Genomic DNA, 19,497 nt, shown 5'->3' on the forward strand with positions numbered 1-19,497 from the left:
TTTGGACAGATTGAAGAGTTTGAAGGCACAAATTTGAAATGAACTAAAGTAATGTTGGGGAGTCTGATCCTCGACCTTTTATAGATCCAGTGCTTAGGGATGAAGTAAAGTCACCCCCACTGTTGGATCACCTAGGACTTGGATACTCGAGGACGATCCAAGCGTCTAAAATTGGAACGGTGTGGATCGTGACCATTGGCATTGGAAAAGAAAGCTCTAGAGTGTAAACTGAAAGGGCGCCTAGGGTACAGAAAAGACGTTTCGGGCTGTAGAATTGACGTTGCATTAATTGCACGGATAAATGGGCCCAACAATGGGGTTAGGGCATGTGGTAGGAAACCTCGTGGTGACATCAGTGGAAGTTCAAGCGTTTCCTCCTGAGAACCTTTTTAAGTCCTCATCAGTTTTAAGTCTCCATTATTCGAGGAAAAGTAAAGACTTGGGGGGCAAATGTTGTCTGTGTTTCCACCCAAGGACACATGCCTCTTTTTCGTGAGACGACACCCAAAAAGATATGTCCTCGGGGGATCGATCCAACCGTTGGAAGTCACCCTCCTCGGGTAGTAAGAAGGCGTCGACCTCTTTCCTAGGCCATGTCCCGAGAGACATGACTGTCTTTGTGAGGTTACGTCCCGATGATACTTGATAGTCTACGTCTTTTCCTTTTCCCCGGCTATGTTCCAAGCCGAGGACCTAGTCCTCGGAATCTTAGGAATAAGCCAGGTGGCAGCCAATGCAGACTAGCTGCCTCAGAGTAAAACCTGACAACATTTTTGGGCGATTTGCCTACAGCGTTACTGATGGTATGACTCAACAACTCGCACTCCCACTACGTTGCCTAACACGAAAATACATACAGCATGCCCTGACAGTACCAGGGGCATGTTCCCCATAAAGTGATTATCTTACTGTAGTGGGCCTCGCAAATCTCGCTTGAGTCGTGATCTCTATTCAATGCGGCCCAATGCATTGAAAGGTATTAATCCCCCATTTATGGGAATAATATGTATTAAAGACTGATGATTAACATTAATGGCCCCAGCCTCTATAAATAGGGCTGGGAATCTCATTGTTAAGGGTTTGGATTTTTTGTTGAGAGAAATACTTGTACTTAGAGCAATCTAAACGATGCCTGAGAAGATACTGTAGAAGCTTGCAACCACAAGCTTGCAATCTCCTGAATACAAAAGACTCGTGGACTAGGATTCTTTTATAACCTGAACCACGTAAAAATCAGTGTTCATATAGTTATTTCTTTAACCTCTTTTATAAACGTTGATTGCGAAAAAAAGGCAGTACATAAGCTTCTTTATATTTTCTCTCAACATTATTTAAATATATTTATTAATTAAAATAATAGAAAAAGAAGATAATGAATAAAAAATAATTAATTTACAAAGAGGGAGAATAAAAATGACTAAAATAATAATAAAAAATGTTTGAAGAAGAGGTAAACCTTAGTTACATATGGAGTTGGAAATATGGTGAGCTAAAATAAAGGAGTGGTTTAGCTCATCCAGTGGAGTGTTTTTTTGATGATTTTGAACTAAATTTTATAACTTTAGCTATTATAACTCACTCATTGTGAGTACTCTTCAACATCTATTCTAGTTAGGGTATGAGTTAAGGTAGATTAGGCCCACGTCTAGGGACCTTTAAATAATGATCATCATTTTTTAAATTTTGTTGTAAAAAAATTATATACAAGATTTTTTATGAAAAAAAATATTTAAAAGACCCCACATTAAATTTTGACTATAATTCAATTTGGCTTAAAGACCAATTTAGCTCAAATTGGCCTTACTTACATGTCATATGATACAAACATAGCTAAGGTGACATTTGATTGCAAAACAAAAATAAAATAATAATGGGAATGGTAATGGTAATGGTAATGGTAATGGTAATATGAATGGAATTAGATGAAATTTATATTATTTTGACCAAAATATTTTTACTCTACTCTTATATATGATTTTTTTCATCAAATTATCATTATTTTTAAATGTTTCTTTTACCCTTATATATAAATTAAAAAAATAAATAATATACATTATACCTAAATATAAATATTTTGTAGAAAGAAGTACAATAAAATATCATTAGTACTTAATCAATTTTTTTATTTTATTAAATTCTTTTATAAAATCTAATTTTATTTTAAATCTTATTAAGATATATATTTTGAATAAAAGTATAAAACTACATTAACTAGAAATATTCTATAATATAAGAGAGATTAAATCCGAAGGAACATCACCCTCTTTAATAACACGGTTAGCTTGGAAACAAGAAGCTCTAGCAAGAGAATGGACAACTTTATTTACAAACCGCTTAATAAAATAAACATCGACATTGCATAAACTTCCTATTATCTGCTTACAATAATTAATTAACAACCCAAAAGAAGAAACCATAACCATAAAATATATATTTTTAATTGATATAGTTATAGAGTAATTATTATTTTATGGATTGTCATATTGGAGTTTTTTAATTAATAGTTATAAAATTCGATGTAGATTATTAATATTTAAAAAAATATATATTGTAGTTTTGTAATAAAATAAAAATTACTGCACATTTAAAAAAAAGTAACAACAATATTTTTTAAAACAAAGTAACAATAATATGATGCATTGAAATTAAAAAAAAAAAAAATTGATGCACCAAAAAAGACAAAATAGAGTTATACATCTAAATGACAATTTCATCAATTTTTTTTTTAATGGAATCTCAATTCTTATGGATGGGTGAAAAGCAATTGCAATCAAAAAGTGATTTCATTGTAAAAATGTGAACCAAACATAGGAAAGCTTTTCCTTTATATTCCATTCCAATGGATTCCTATTAACCAAACATTACCTAAATTATGTACCATGTGATGCATTTAGAGAAAAAATTCTTTCTAATTACTTGAATATTGAAAGAATGACCTTGATAACAACTATTGAAGGTATTTTACTCTAAGTCCCTCCATGTTTTTATGTTTCTTATTAGTTTCCAAAACACCTTCTCTCATCCACAACAAAATCAATTTTCTAAATTCATGTTCTTAGGAAAATATGGAACAACAAGCAAGACATTATTTCAGATGTGCAAGTAAGTGACAATAACTGGACCATAAAGTTGGAAAAATAGAATCATCTTTTTTGTACAACTTCTCCTATGTGTCACTTAAGTATGTCTTCCTTTTTTTTTTTTTTTTAAATCTCATTTAAGAACACAATAATTCACCAAGAGATTTTAATCTTAAGGGAGGATCTTTGCATTCTAGGGCCGATTTTGGGCTAAGGTGGGCTAGGCTCACGCCTAGGAGCCTTAGCCCAAGAGCCTCATTTTTTAAAGGGGTTTTTTTTCTTCATAAATACCTATTTTATATGATTTTTTTTTTTTACTTTTTTTATGGTCCTTCATTTTTTTTTACATTTTTACTAACTCAAGTTTTCAAAAATACGATTTTAATGTTTCAAAATTACAAAAATATGATTTACACTAAACATCAACCCACAAAACATAACGTTAAACAAACAACAAGAAAGCAACACGACAACAAGCGTACAACAATACAGTGCAACCCATTGCAACTACAAAAAAAACCAAAAAATAACATAAAAAAACTCATTCTTACATTTTAAAAAAGCAATACACTCCAATACAATACAGTGTTGAAAATGAAATTAGACATCAATTCATTGCATTATCTCAAAATAAACTAAAAAATAACAAAAAGCAACCTCAAACAATTTTTCCCTGCATTTTTAAATGCGTAAAAAATAAACTAAAAATATATCTCAAAACAACTAAAAATATATCCAAAATAAACTAAAAAAATAATTGGAAAACAACTAAACATCAACCCACTACATACTAACACATTAAAAAACAACAATTAGACAACAACTAGAAGTCAACCCATAGCATACTAACATGTTTTTTTTTTTTAAATCAAAATATATCTGAAACACAACTAAACAATAATTAGACATCAACACAACAATTGAACAACTATATATAAACTTAAACAACTAAGAACCAACATGAAAACAACTATATATAAAATTGAAACAACTAAAAAAATAACACAAAAACAACTAAAAACAATCCAACATATGTTAAAAATAAACTAAAATTATAACTATACACTTATACCTTATTTAGATGAGTTTAAAACTAACTTGATGTAAAATTGTAGATGACTTTAAAACCCTCTAAATGGCAAAATAAGTATTTTTTTACCCCTTAGCTTTTGATACGATATTTTTTTACCCCCTAAATTTTGAAAATAAGTATTTGTTTAGCCCATAAGTTAAAATGTATGGAGAGTCATCTATGTAACACTCAATATAATGCTTCTAGGTCCTATATAAAGTAGAGACTTATTGCTTTAATTATATAGTATATTTTTATAGGACAATTCTCATATAGGGGCTTCACTTTAAGCCATATTAGTAGGGCTCTTCAGTGTTATCAACTCGCGAACAGTTTTCGGTGCGATTTTTTTTATGACCGTGTATATTGTAGTTGTTTAGAGCATCCTACAAAATTTCAGAAAATTTTGAATAGTTTACAGTACCGAAAATTAAGTTCAAACATGTTGTTTTCCACGCGCATAAAAAAAATTAGTCACACGTGCAACAACATGTTTGAACTTAGTTTTCGGTACTGTAAACTATTCAGAATTTTCTGAAATTTTGTAGGATGCTCTAAATAGCTACAATATACACGGACATTTAAAAAAGAATCGCGCTGAAAACTGTTCACAGGTTGAGAATATTGAGAGCCCCATCGGTAGGGCTTAAAGTGAAGGCCCTAAGGAGAATTATCCTCTCTATATATATATAAAGGAGATATCAGGTAGGATCATCAACTAGGAAAATGTTTTTGGCCACCTCTAGCTAACATATATATAAATATTTATATACATTGCACACATTCTTGAAATAAAAGCCTTTTACTAATCTTGGCTTTACACCTTCACCATGATTCATGAACGGATATACAGTTCTGACTTAGGACCCAAACAATGTGATGAAGTTGAAGGTGATGAGATGCTCACCACCGATATGAACTTTGGGACACCGATGGAGATGAACTATGACAGTTGCTTTAGCTTCAGCAGCCAATACTAGTCACACCGATGGTCTTGCACTAGGCTTCTTTTATGGCTGGTGATTCTTGAAGTTGTTTATCTATACACTTTGGGCAGATGTCACTATGCTTGAGCAACAATTTGATACACTTTCCGTAATGTGCAGCGAGTCTTGATGGAGGTATTATTTACCATTGCCAGCAACGTTCATTGATTCAAGAAAATTGAAACAAAAAAACTTGAATATCCACACTTTCGACTCAGTTCGAATCCAAGTTTGAGTCAACAGCCATTAAAACATTCTCACTCAGAAAACGTTGAAGCTCATTCCATCGATCCCAACGTTGAGTGGACCACCTTGGCGAATTCTTGTCTCCTGTTTTGAGTCGGAAAAACAGATGCGGTGATAACATAAGTGTATTATGGTAGCTGAAGATTCCTTGGCTTGAGGAAGAATGAGAGATCGTTGCAGAGGTCCGGTGGATTTCAGTGGAAATCGTATAAATGAAAAAATAAGCTAGGCATCATAAAACTGAAAGAAATAGTCAGCCACTGTAAATTTGAAATTTTTCCTTGAAAAACCGTGTTTCTTGTGATTTTCCCTTTTTTAAATTTTAAAAAAAAAATTATATGAAAACTTTATTAGAAAAAATTATTAGAAGGACGTACATTAAATTTTGACTGAAGCTTTATTTGGCTTAGGGTCAGTCGTAGTACACAACTACTGTTTAAATGCTTTTTTTTAACAATAAATTCACAAAATAATCAGCAAAATCTGTAACAATAATATAAATCAACCTGTAACAATAATGTAAATCAATCTAACAAAAAAAATAGTATACAATCAAATGTAGTAGTACAAAATCATATTGTTTATAAAGTTAAAAATACATATCTTAGATTTAATATAAAAACAACTCCAAATCGAAAGTTTGTAGAATAGTTTCTCCATAAAATCATGTTCACGGTAAAAACAAAAAAAGAATGAAAAAAAAGTGATATTTCACGGCACTTTTCGTTAAGACTACGGATGGAGATATTAATTTCAAGAGGAAATTACATTTTATATTGATTTTTTAAAAAAATGTGTCCATAAAAATAAAAATTATTAAAAGAAGACATAGAATAACTTTATTTTTAAAAAATCATATAAAATGTATTTTTTTTAAAAAGTAGTTTTAAAATAAAATAGGAAATTGCGTACATATTAAACTGGTTTTAGGCCTTCAATAAAAAATTAGTTTCCAATCCTTTTTTTTTTGACGTAAAAATGGTGACCGCTACAGACAGATAAACATACAAATAACCAATCAAAAATGAATATCGATATATTTTTTTTACCCAATTATAAAATTGAAGTTGAAGCATACGCTTTGATAAATAAATAAATAATAGAGAAAATTACATTATTCACGGTAATTGAATTTTTTTTTATTTATACGATAATATAAACTAATTACTAAAACACGGTGATTTTACACCAGAGTTATAAGTTTTCTCTAATATCAACTATCTTCTACTTTTTTATTTTATTATCTTAGTATCATACATACAATTTCTAATTAAATATGTCATTTTTCACTTTTTTTTCTCCATTAATATTACTTTTTATATTTAATTTATTTACCGTTCTATTTTTATTTAAATTGATATAAATGATCTTTCAATTTTATTATATATATATTCATAAATTTTTGTAACATATATTAATAGTAGTAGGAGAGATAGTGATAAAAAATATTATATTGTTTTGAAAATCATAGCTAGTCAAATCTCAACACTCAATGTTAAACTAAAATCTTAATCTAGTCAAAGTTTAAGCTTTGTTGTAAAAATATATTTTAAAGTTAAAAAATTAATTTTGTAAATTTTTGTAACAATCATGTTAAATAAGTTTGTATATATTTATGTAAATGTTAGTTACAAAAATAAGCTTCTTGATTGTGGAATTAGTTTTGCAATCTGTTGTTACAAAAATGTAAAACTTGTATATAAAATTATTGTAATTCACTACTCTCTAACTGTATTTTTATATAAATATATATATAATAAACTGTTTTATAAATAATGAATATCTTAAATTTATATTTTTAAGTTGTATAATATAAATTTGATGTTTACTGTAATTTTTTGGTACAATATTGTAACATATGGAAAATTATAATATTTTTATGTAAATTTTGGTTACAATTTCTTAACTATAAATTATTTTTGTAAATGTTAGTTACAAAAATATATTTCCTAGTTATGAAACTAGATTTGCAAACTATTGTTACAAAAATAAAAAATTAGTTGCCATTTTGTTCGTAAGTTTTATGTACAAAATAATATAATTATAAAACTAATTTTTGTAAATATTATTTACAAACACGTAAAATATATTTATAATTTTGTAGCAGATATTTACAAGTTTGTAAACGTTGATCACAAAAAATTATATTTTACCGCTTTTATTTAAGATTTAAAAGTCACTCTGTATTTACACTTTTGTCACTCCGTGCTTTTATCCAAAAATTCCATATTTTTATAATATACCATATTTTTCATATTTTTTTTAACTTTGAATGTATTTTTTTAGATTTCCGTAAATAATAATGTCAATAAATTCTCGATGAGAAACTACAAATATTTCATGTGCCAGAGGAACCCAACTTTTGGGCCTATTATTAAATAAATTTTGGGCCTATTATTAAATAGATTTTGGGCCCTTCTGAAGGAAAATGTATAAATTGGTTTTGGTGAGAACAACAGATACAGAACAGTGGATAGTTTCGGCGGAAAATCCTACGGAAGGATCCCGTGCTTCTTCTTCTTCTTCTTCCAATAGCTGGTTCTCCGACATCCTCAATCCCCCCAATACAACACCCACACCGCAACAAAGCTTCGAACCTCAACCTCGAGTCCCCACTCTCATCTCTGCCCCGGAAGTCCAGATTCCAGACAGAGACCCCTTCTCGCCACGGCCACGTGGGATCCCAATTCCTCCGGGCCGGAGCTTTCAGAATGGTCCAACACTTTTGACCGACACCCATTTGCTCTCTCCCCCCAAAAAACTTATTGAGTCGGTTCAGAGGAGGTCCGTCTCTTCGTCCACGCTTTGGTAAGAGTCCCTCTCAAAAAAATTTCTTTCAATTAAGTTAGTACGTTATGTTGAAAAATTACATACACGTATAGCCCTTTAGATTTTTAAATTTTAAGTTAGCCCTTAGGCCCTATCAAGTTTTTAAAAAGTAGTTTTAAAATAAAATAGGGAATTGCGTACATATTAAACTGTTTTTAGGCCTTCATTACAAAATTACGTTCCGATCCTTTTTTTTGTTTTGACGTAAATATGGTCACCACTACAGACACATAAACATACAAATACCCACAAAACAAGAGCAAGCCCAAATCCGCCGGCCAAAGTTTTTTTGGACAGTTTGTGCGTGTCTATCCAATCTTTATATATAATATCAATATATGCATATATATATATAATCTCAAACATAGTTCATTCCGCGCGCTAACTAAAGCTATCTGAGCCAAAAACTAACAAAAACAAAACCATTAATATTATTCTCTGTAACGAATATCAGACATATGGAAATCATGAGCAGATTCAGCACTAGTAGTCAATCTTCAAGGCAACATGATAATAAGAAGAAGCTGGTTATGGCTGGTCCAGATCAATCTCGACGTAAAGCCCACATAGCAGAGCCTGCACCAGACCTCACTGACTTCATGAACGACATGTTTTTTGGTTCCATCAAAACTATTGATCATAATAAAATTGTTTATAACTTGACGGGTACTAGTGATGATACTGATACTAGTGCTAGTGTAAAGGAGGAAAAGAACAAAGGATGCAAAGACGAAAACAAGTTGGTAAGGGAGGAGTTTAGCCCTGGTAGGAGGAGTACCAGCAGTAGTAAGCTGAGTCAGGATTGGCTTGAGGAGGCTAGGCGCTTGGTCGCTTCTTCTCCTTCCCGCAGTAGCTCTCCTTCTCGCCTTGTTGGCTCGCCAAGGTTCGCAACAGCTGCGGCACATGGATCTCCGGCCTCGGCCTCGGCCTCGGCCTCGTCTGTTGATAGAAGAGACCCACTATCTAGGTCTGCTAGAAGGTATGATAAATATATTTTTATTTAGTCCAATGACAAAATGATCTTTTATTTTTTTTTTAATTTTTTACAAAATTACATCAGATAATTTGGATAATTGTCCAAAATATTAAGATAAAAGATCAAAAAATTTAGATAATTAATCAAAAATTTTAAATACCCGTCAAATTTTTAGATAGATCATTTTACAAAAACTTATCAAACCTAAACAAAAATACAAAATTACTGTAAAAAAATAGTATTCTCACCAATTTTTTTAATTATATTTATTACAACAATGACCATTGTGATATCTATATTCATTTTATATGCATGTTATTACCTTGTTTCCATTCAATATACAACTTTTTAATCAAATTGGAATTTGATAATAAAAATTCTCACATATCACTTATAATTTATCATCTTATAAACGAAGTTAAAAAAAATTATACTAAAGAAAATAACAAAGAATAAATCGCATGTTACTCATCACTTAAGCTCATCAGTCTTATAAATTAATTTATTAACATGGTAATCATTTGTTTTTTTTTTTTAAAAAAAAAAGCCAAAGAATGGTATTGTCTAGTGACTTTAAATCTATGCATACGAATACTTCTATTTTCTTGCCGAATTACATAATTAATTTAGCTAAAAACCACACATTAATGCAGCTAAAAACTATAATATATTCATGCATGTGTCAATACTTTTTTTTTTTGGACAAATGAATATCAATACATTTTTTTTACCCAATTATAAAATTGAAGTTGAATCATACTCTTTGACAAATAAACAAATAATAATGTCAATAAATTCTCGAAGAAAAACTACAAATATTTCATGGGCCAGAGGAACCCAACTTTTGGGCCCTTTTGAAGGAAAATGTATAAATTGGTTTTGGTGAGAACAACAGATATAGAGCAGTGGAGAGTTTCAGCGGAGAAATCCTGTCGAAGTCAGCCACACACAGTCGCAACAAATCAGAAACCTTCGCAACCGGCGTCTCGCCGGCACCGGAATCCCCTACTGAAGGATCCCGTGCTTCTTATTCTTCCAATAGCTGGTTCTCCGACATCCTCAATCCCCCCAATCCAACACCCACTCCGCAACAAAGCTTCGAACCTCAACCTCGAGTCCCCATTCTCATTTCTCGCCCATCTCTGCCTCGTAAGTCCAGATTCCAGACAGACCCCTCCTCGCCACGACCACATGGGATCCCAATTCCTCCGGGTCGGAGCTTTCAGAGTGGTCCAACACTTTTGACCGACACCCATTTGCTCTCTCCGCCCAAAAACCTTATTGAGTCGGCTCAGAGGAGGTCCGTCTCTTCGTCCACGTGCTCCGTGGAGAAGATTTCTCTTAAGCGCAGCTCAAATGGGTTGCCATCTGAATCCGGTGAAACTCGGGACTTTGGCCTCAATGGGTTCCTCAAGGAGCAGAGGATTAGGCTTGGAAAAGTCTTGGAAGGTGATGATAATGCCAAAGCCAAAATCATACTTTCTGGGTCTTCGAACAGTTGAGTAACTTTGCTATGAGTGAAGTGAAAGGAATTTTAGTTTTTTTATTCTATTGATAGAAGTTTTTGTTAAGTTTCTTAGGTTGATGAAAATTATGCAGGTACGAGTTCCATGGTAGCGGCCATATGCTATGCATGGTTATTAGAGAACAAAGTGAGAAAGGAAAGTAAGACCAAAGGTGCTGATGAAGATGAATATGTTATGGTTCCGGTTATGAATGTTAAGAGGGAGACAATGTGGAAGCTACGACAGGCTGCTTGGCTTTTCTACCACGTTGGTCTTGATGTTAACTCGTTGTTCTTTGCCAATGAGGTACTTCTTCCTTGTCAATTATATTCTTATGCTACATGTTTTCGTAACATAATTAAGATTTTTCAGCTCTTCAATTGAAAGTGATTGTTGATAGAGAGTTTCATGTTTAGTATGCTTTGAGATGGACTGTAAAGAGGTCTCTCAGAAGAAGAAAGATTCGGTTTTTTTGTTCCTTCTCAGTTGTTACTTTGTTTTTCAAATAAGATTAAATGTCATATAACTTTTGCTTTGAGGTGGCACTATGGCATGGCCCCTGAGGACTTTGAACTGAAATAGGTTGATGTGTTAGAAAGCGTCTGCCTTTTATCTTGTTTTAGCATTATAAACAGTATCAACTATAATTAACTTACTAACTATGTAAGTTGTGACTGCAACTTAAAATAGGTGGATTTGGAAGGACTAATAATGACTGGGAAATTAAACATGCTCGTGGTTGGACAAGATGTCCTTAAAATCAATGGCGAGGTTTGTATATATCTACATGTCTATTGTAGTTGGTTGGTTTTGAGGTTGAGATTTTAAAAAATACACTGTTTATGAAACTTATTTAAGTCCATTGATGTTTATAGGTAGGGTCTCAGTGCACTATTCTTACTGATAATTACTGTGAAGATGCCTACGATCTACTTCAGACCCCCGTACTGAAGAAACTTCTGGTAAATTTTGTTTATTTTTGCAAATCACTAAAGCTAGAATGTGTTGCAATTACATGATTTAAAGCCCTCCTTCTGGATTGGAATTCTCACTCATTTTTTGCAGCTTGCAGCTATCCTGTTAGACACTCAGAACCTAAACTCATCTAGTCAACATTCAATGGCAAGAGATGCAGAGGCAGTTCAGTTGTTGCTAGTTGGCTCAACCCCAAATTACAGAAATGCTCTTTTTGATCAATGTAAGTGTTCTTGCTGATCTCTGTGAACATTTCAAACTTATGCTTGCGACGTGATTGTAAGTATCCAAGTTTTTTGGTTATTTCTTTCAGTGATCCAGGATCAAAGAGACAATTCCTTTTTAGAAGCTTTGCGGCAGAATTATGGGAAACCATCTGAAGAGAGTAAGCTATCACTGTGATTTCTTTTGAAAATATTTTTACGTGTTTATGTTGTTTGCAATAACTGCTGCTACTTGCAATTGAAACAACGTAGTTAGTCTTGCATCTTTTGCTGTTTGTTTTGAAACTCTGCACAATTTGACATATAAAATTCAACAATGTAACTTGTTTTGAATGCATTATGACTTTATTCTATTCATGATTTAAAAGATTATGAAAATGATCTATATATATTTCATTTTCCAAATATTTGAATTGGGATTTAGTAGTTTGTTTTTCAAGGTTGCATGTGTTCTTTTTTTCTTTCTAAATTTTTAATTTAATTGTAATGCTAGTGCTCTTTGTTGTCTAGCGAGGTTGAAACCCTGCCAATTTGGTTTTAAAGTTATTCTACCATGACCCTTAAGTTTCATTTGACGGCTCTTGAACATCGTTTTAGTCGTGCATGTGAGGTGGCTGTTATAGTGATTATTCAGCATACTTGTTTGATTTGCATTCGAGGTCATATATTTGGAGTTCCTAAAAAGCTTAAACATTCAGTGTGATATATTTCATGTTTTCTCTGCTCCTGACTGTATGATCACTTTAATTGTTTCTCAAACATGAAATGTAATTGTTTCTCAATCATGTTTCATGTTTCATGTTTGATTTGCATTCAAGATTATATATTTGGAGTTCCTAAAATGCTTAAACATTCATTATGATATATTTCATGTTTCCATGCTCCTGACTATATGATCACTTTGATTGTTTCTCAATTATAGTGGTGTCATATTTTTATTTTTAGTTTCTTTTGAAAGTAAGCATCAAGTGTCTTTTCATAATTATTTTTATGATTTCTCTCTTTCTGTCTTACTGTTACAGGTGGTCATGAGAGTGAGGAGCATGTGGGGCTTAAGACTGTGGATAGAAAATCACTATCTAATCATCGCCCTGAAGCAATGGTACAACATTCAGAACAGAAAAATAATGCAAAACCTAACAAGGTTTCTCAAAAATCAGGTTAGAGCATGTTCTCTTGCCTCCTAAGCTATTTTTCTCTCGTGTTAACATTTTCTATAGACTTCGGTGACAAACGAAAACCTTGAATGTCTTGTCTATGTTTTCTTTCCTAATCATAACAAGTTCATTGCATCATAGCTGTTTCAACATCTCTTACTACTAAGTTTTCTTCCTACTTCAAACATGTAGCTCTGACATCATTTTCCATTGTAGAAAAACCAAGTTCATCACTTCCCAAAGGTTCTCCAACACCACCAACTAAAGCAAATCCCGATGCATCTCGTGGAAAGAACAAGTTCTTCCTTGCAAAGTGGTTTGGTTTTGGATCAAAATAAAGGGAATATCTGTTTTTCACACCACTAACTGTAACTTCTATAGAGGAAAACAAGAATTTTGTTCCGTTTCATAACACCTGGTCAAATATAGTGTCTTGGATTTCATTTGCTGGTAGGTTCAATAAAACAAATGGCGTTTCCATTTCACTTTACTGCAGAGTTTTAACCCATAGAATGGTGATGTCTTTGTAAGAATGTGACTTAAGGCCAAATTTTCTTTTAAGTTGTTGATAATTTTGGATTGGTAACATCATGGCTCAGACAAATTATACAACATTTTTTTTTCTTCTGTCATATTTTATTGTCTCATTGTGATTTTGACATGGATATTTGACATATAAATTATTATCTTGTACTTGTCAAAGAAATTTTTAATATTTTCATTTAATTGATTGAAACTTTTGCGTTGCATGTTCACATCTAGTAAGAGATGGCTGCTAACATAACACGTCTTATTAAGTATTAAATACAAATTCACAATGTGAAAATGTCACAACTTTATCCTTATTTAATGTCTTTTTTGCTTTCCCTATACTATGAATATGATGAGACATTCAAGTGGCAACACTGGCTGGCGGCTTTCTCTCCTATTGCTCAATTCTATCCCCAATTTAAGCATAGAGACAAAATTCTTCATCAACAAAATACATCACCCAACTAAGAATGACACAAAATAAAAATTGATAAAAAAAATATTAATTTTTTTCAATCTTGATTCCACAAAAATGGTGAAAAAACTATTCCATTACTCTAAAATACAATCAAACAAATGAATAAAATGAAAATTGATTCATTTTTATTTTATTTCATTCCCTTACCCCTAATCTAACATCACCATAATATTCTTGAGAGAAGCTAATAACATTGAATTTATTAGAGCGGTCTTGTTATAATTTATTTTTTAAATTTTAGAGTATAATATGTTTTTTGTTTAATTTATATAAAAAATATAAAATTAAGCAAAAATTTAGGGGCTAATGCCCCCATAACAACTAATACATAATAACTTAATTTGTGAAAATATACTATTTTACAATGTCTTTGTAAAATGGTCTTTTTTTTTAATATTTTTTTTGTAAAATTCACACATATCTGGAAACTGGAATTATCTATGGGGTGTTAAGGGGTCAGTCTACATTTTCGTGCCTCCGATAAATTCGGGTTGGATCGGGCCTGGGCAGACCCATTTTTGAAAGAGTAGGTCCATCACGGCCCATGTCGTGCCGTGCTCGTGTCGTGTCGGGCCGACCCACTTTCCTTATTCGGGCCGGCCCATTTTCTATATTCAGGCCCAAATTTGGGCCCACTTTATTATTGCAAAAAAATGTGAGGATGGAGAATTAAATCATCCACCTCCTCTTTAACTATCAATTGACTTACCACCACACTAAATACATTTCTTTGTTTAAATTATAATTTTAGATATTTTTATATATTTTTTAACAATATTTTACACAAAATTATATAAAAGATAATTATTAGAATTTTAATACCTACTTATAAATGCTAAAAAATTTAACTCACAAATCTTAAAATAAATTAACATAATTATAAAAATATAAACATTGAGAAAAATAAGACTTCTATTATCATTTTAATTTATTAATAATTAACAAATAAAAATTTATTATGATTATTAATGTCAAAATATAGGGTTTTTTATCGTGTCGTGCTTTCGGGCTAGTTTGTTCGTGCTTTCGTGTCGTGCCTTTGGGTTTGTCGTGTCGTGCCGTGCTCAGGCCTACGCCCATATTTTTTCATGCCGTGTCGTGCTCGTGCTGGTTTCGTGCCGTGATAGAAAGTTCGGCCCGTATTTACAGCTCTAGTTGTGAGTATCCGAAAGACCAAAATTATCAAAACAAGCATCCGTTTTTATATTTTTTTGTAATAAAATATATAAATATATGTGTTAAAGCACATCCAGTTACAGGTATGAACACGCTCAGGTATGAAATGTATCAAATAATATTGTTATTTAGTCAAAAAAAATTATAATATAATCACATCAGTAACTAACTACATAAACGATGACTTAATCTAACTTTAATCGCTTAACTGCATGTTTTGTCGTAAATTTGAAAAATGAAGTAATTTTAAGTACATTGTAAACCACAAGCTCTAACAACCTCCTCCTTCTCCTCCTCTGCACATGATTCACTAAATTTTTTTTGGCCAAATACAGACATGCTTAACTGCATGTAACATAATCGTCAACATCTCTCAGTATCTTATATATTATAATAAATTAAATTAAAAACTTGAGTGACAGACACATATATTGGGTAGATACAATTTTTTTTAAATATATTTATTGCTCAATTATCGATATCAGATCAAGAAGAAACATCAAATTTATATTTATATTTTTATATATATATACTGTTCATTCATAAAAAACAGATAAGAAGATGCCACTAGATACTGTAGAAAGAATGAAATTATTATAAGGACATGTATATGATCACAAACAATCGGTCTTTTCCAATCATTCCCACTTGTTCAAACCCTCTCCAAGTCCCAGCTGTATGTATATTTTTCTTCCAAATAAATCCCTTCTCCATTGGGACCCACTTTCTCCATTGACCAGTCTGGTTCCTTTCTTCTTCTTCTGGTTTTGATTGGGGAGCAAAAACGACTGTCGTTTTGAAATGAAAGTCTGTCTTTTTTTCATTCATTCAACTTTCCAAGCATAAAGAAACAAGCAAAACTCAGATGACCCAGTTGGGTTTAAGCTCTCTAATGACCCTGAACTCCCTGCCTGTGACGACAATGGAGTTGATGTCAATGAAGACAATGGTGGAGAAGAAGAAGAGGATGATGAAAGTGATGATATAGATGTGGAAGACGATATAATTGGCTTGAAAATAAACAAAGCATGCCTTAAACCTGGACTGAAAAGCCAGTCATGAACATCCCAATAAACCTCTACTCTTAACTTGTTGACATGAATCGATTCATTACCTCTGAACTTCCATTGAAGGTGTTTGACGTGAATTAAAAGATGCCCGTCTAGTTTGATTTCCATTTCTGGCTCAACCCCACTTGGGAAATTGCCATTGTTGACAGCTCTGTTCCTGCACTCTATTGAGATCTCATGAAGTCTACCCTTTTCATGGAATTTGGCTCTGGTTGAGAATTTTTTCTTGCCAAAGACATGCTCTTTCCTCGAGACCAATATGGGATCGATCAAAGAAGGCCTAGAACCAGTTTTCTTGTAAGCTTCTTTCTTTAAGTCGCCAAGAAGTAAGACTACTTCTTGGTCACAAACAACCGCCACATAGTACTCTGAGTTTGGCTCTGTTTCACCGTTGAACTTGACATTCTTGAGGTCCCAGAAAATGTCGACTGGCTTGTTATCCACTACAAAACGCTTTGACCCATTTTTCCTCCAGAAGTACCATGGCTTAAGCTCCACTTTGCAGGTGTATTGGCTTCCTTTATCAGGACCTTCTACTGATACTGATAAGCCATGTAGTAGAAGATTCTTACACCAAGTGACTGTGATTAAGCGGCTGTGATTAGCAATCTTAGTTCTGTAAATGGACATAACAACACTTTGGCCTGACCTGGTTACTGCTGCTGGATCATCACTCAGCTTCTCAGTTGATGAAAAACAAGCAGGAATTCCTATTGGGTCTTGCATAGTTTTGGGTTTGATAAAATGTCTCAATGAGCTGAGTTGAGGAGAAAAGTCAAAGTTGGACAAAGAAGAAGAAGAGGAAGAAGAAGAAAAGTGGCTGAAAAGATGAGGATGAAATTTTTTGGAGGAGAATTAAAGTGTGTGAGAGGGAAAACTATAACATGGGGAGAGTGAGAGGTCTTAGTCACAAGATAAATCGAGCCACAGATGGTGCCAGATATGTTCTTGGCAGCATTCATGGAAATAAAATATTATTCCAAACTGGCAGTGAGTGAGAGTGAGTGAATAACCACCCTTTTTATATTCAATTGTCTGAACTCTGCTTACCATTACTTACCTGGATTTTCCAGATTCATTTGTTTTTTATTTTTATTGTTTTGATTGATAATTCTATTACAATATTGCTGCTTTCAACATGACAACTTTTTTCAATCCTAGGTGGCTTTGCTTCCTTTATACTTTTATAAAATATTTATAAATATACTTCTTTCAGTGCATGGTAAAAAAAAAAAACACAGAAGAAAAGCCATTTTTCACCACATTTTGGAGTATAGTTTTAATGCTTTTTTATCTTCACAGAAACAGATAGATTCTTCCTTGAAAGCATGACAGCACATGAGTTGGGGTTAAAACATGAGCAGAGAAAGACCAGTCAAAACAATTTAGAAAGAAAGAAATGGGGAGAGATGATAATGATAATGATAATAATTATTATAATTATAATAAGAGCTGGCTATTTGGTTTTCCAAGGTGGGTGTAGCTAATTTTTTATTGCTTAAACGACTATGAATGAATGGTTTCATTAAATTGGTGTACTGGGGAAGAGATTAAAAAAAATTGCTTTCTTTCACTATCTTTGTTCTAACATCAGTTACAGTCTTACAGAGGAATCTACTTTTTAGCTGTAGATCTGGTCCAACCTTCTGTTTATTTTTTTGAATTTTATACATATATAGATGTATATATATAATGTTATGCATATTGATTATGTATTATTGTAGTTCATATCCAACAAAAACCATAAATATTTGCATATCCATATCTACTTCTCATAGTTCATTTATCATATCATACAATAACTTATTCTAGAAAACTGAATATATAGAATTGTATTATGTGGATAGTTTCAATTGGTTCAATTGTTGTTCATTCAATTGACTTTAAATACATTATTTTATATATATATATGTATATTTTATACCATGTAGTTCAATTATAAATTTCATGTGTCATTTTTATGAAAGCAATCAATGAGGAGGCTTGAATTTTTTATGGTACTACTTCAAACGTTATGATTGATAATTCACAGTAAATAAAAACGTTTGTCTTTAACTAATTCACATTGATGAAAAAAAAACACATTGTGAACTTAAAAAAAAAATATATATATATATAATATAGTTATATGGGGTCCTTTAACCTGAGAGATGCAATCAGTGGCAGCTGAGTTGTCTTTGTTATAAACATGATTGAATATTTGAATATGACTAGTTTGTGACTGCAAAACGGAATGATATATAAGAAGAAATGAAGAAACATCTTTGACTGTCCAATGCCACAACTACACAATGGGTTCACACAAAATTTCATATAGCTTGTTAAAATCAAGTGAAATAAATTGTGATGAAGTTTAGAGAGGTCGGTTAAAAAGCAACGTAAATAAACATCTAATTTTTTAGATATCGTTTTTTAAAATAATGTTGGTAGTTTCAATTTAACACATCACATCTATTTACCTCTTAAAATTAAAAATACTTTAATGACTTTAAAAATTACTTAATTTTGTGACTTAAGACTATTTTTTTTTAAAGTATTGCTAAGCCGAATTCATGGTCCCAAACACCATTTTAGATTAATTAGTACAATTTAATAACAAATCTTATATATTTTATTTTCAATTAGAATATGTGAAATCGGATACTAAATTATACTAATAATAATGTGTCATATGTAAAGTGTATAGGTATCATTAATACCCTTTAACATTAATAATTTTTTTAATAGTTTATTGTTCTTTTATTGAGCATTTGGTTTGATAAGAACAAAGTTCGTTAAGAGTCTCCATATACAGGTGTTAAAATAAGTGGCTAAGTGGTCAACAAAGTAATTACAAGAATGGAAAACTGTTCGTCTAATGGGTTGCTCAAGATGCCTCCAAATATTCCCATTGGTGTTTTCCTATTTTTGAATTCATTTAAATTGAATGTGGATGTAGCTATTGACTTATCTAGAGAATTGATGAATGTTGGTACAATTGTTTGTGCTTCAGATAATTTTCTACTTGTTTGTTTATCTAAATATTTCATTGGTTTCTTGAACACTAATTATGTTGAGTGTGCCGTTCTTTTGACAAGTCTCTAATGACTATTTGAGATTGAATTTGCTCTTTTGACTAATTCCTAATTATTATCTGAGAATAAACATAGAATTGGATGCTCAATTAGTTTGTACTTAATATTCCAGTGTAAT

The 19,497-nt window shown here is 31.9% G+C and overlaps 2 protein-coding genes across 3 annotated transcripts; one reads left to right on the forward strand and one right to left on the reverse strand.

Moving 5' to 3' along the window:
- Positions 1-7,852: 7,852 nt before the first annotated feature.
- Positions 7,853-13,756, forward strand: LOC133830220 (uncharacterized). Its single transcript, XM_062260149.1, has 10 exons — positions 7,853-8,192; positions 8,668-9,192; positions 10,085-10,686; positions 10,789-11,000; positions 11,385-11,465; positions 11,570-11,656; positions 11,760-11,892; positions 11,983-12,054; positions 12,916-13,053; positions 13,267-13,756. The coding sequence occupies exons 2-10, from the start codon at positions 8,672-8,674 to the stop codon at positions 13,386-13,388; spliced, it is 1,968 nt and encodes a 655-aa protein (XP_062116133.1). The 5' UTR covers positions 7,853-8,192; positions 8,668-8,671; the 3' UTR covers positions 13,389-13,756.
- Positions 13,757-15,730: 1,974 nt separating this feature from the next.
- On the reverse strand, positions 15,731-17,332 carry LOC133830221 (uncharacterized). 2 transcript variants are annotated; one of them, XM_062260152.1, is made up of 2 exons: positions 16,350-17,332; positions 15,731-16,146 (listed from the first exon to the last, which is right to left on the reverse strand). In XM_062260152.1, exons 1-2 carry the CDS (start codon positions 17,029-17,031, stop codon positions 16,097-16,099), a joined length of 732 nt encoding a protein of 243 aa, XP_062116136.1. In that variant the 5' UTR covers positions 17,032-17,332; the 3' UTR covers positions 15,731-16,096. The 2 variants fall into 2 exon arrangements, with proteins under 2 accessions (XP_062116136.1, XP_062116134.1); XM_062260150.1 differs by having other exon boundaries at positions 15,731-17,327.
- Between the last annotated feature and the right edge of the window lie 2,165 nt (positions 17,333-19,497).

Source organism: Humulus lupulus, chromosome 4, assembly GCF_963169125.1.
Source record: "Humulus lupulus chromosome 4, drHumLupu1.1, whole genome shotgun sequence".
Classification (NCBI taxonomy): domain Eukaryota; kingdom Viridiplantae; phylum Streptophyta; class Magnoliopsida; order Rosales; family Cannabaceae; genus Humulus; species Humulus lupulus.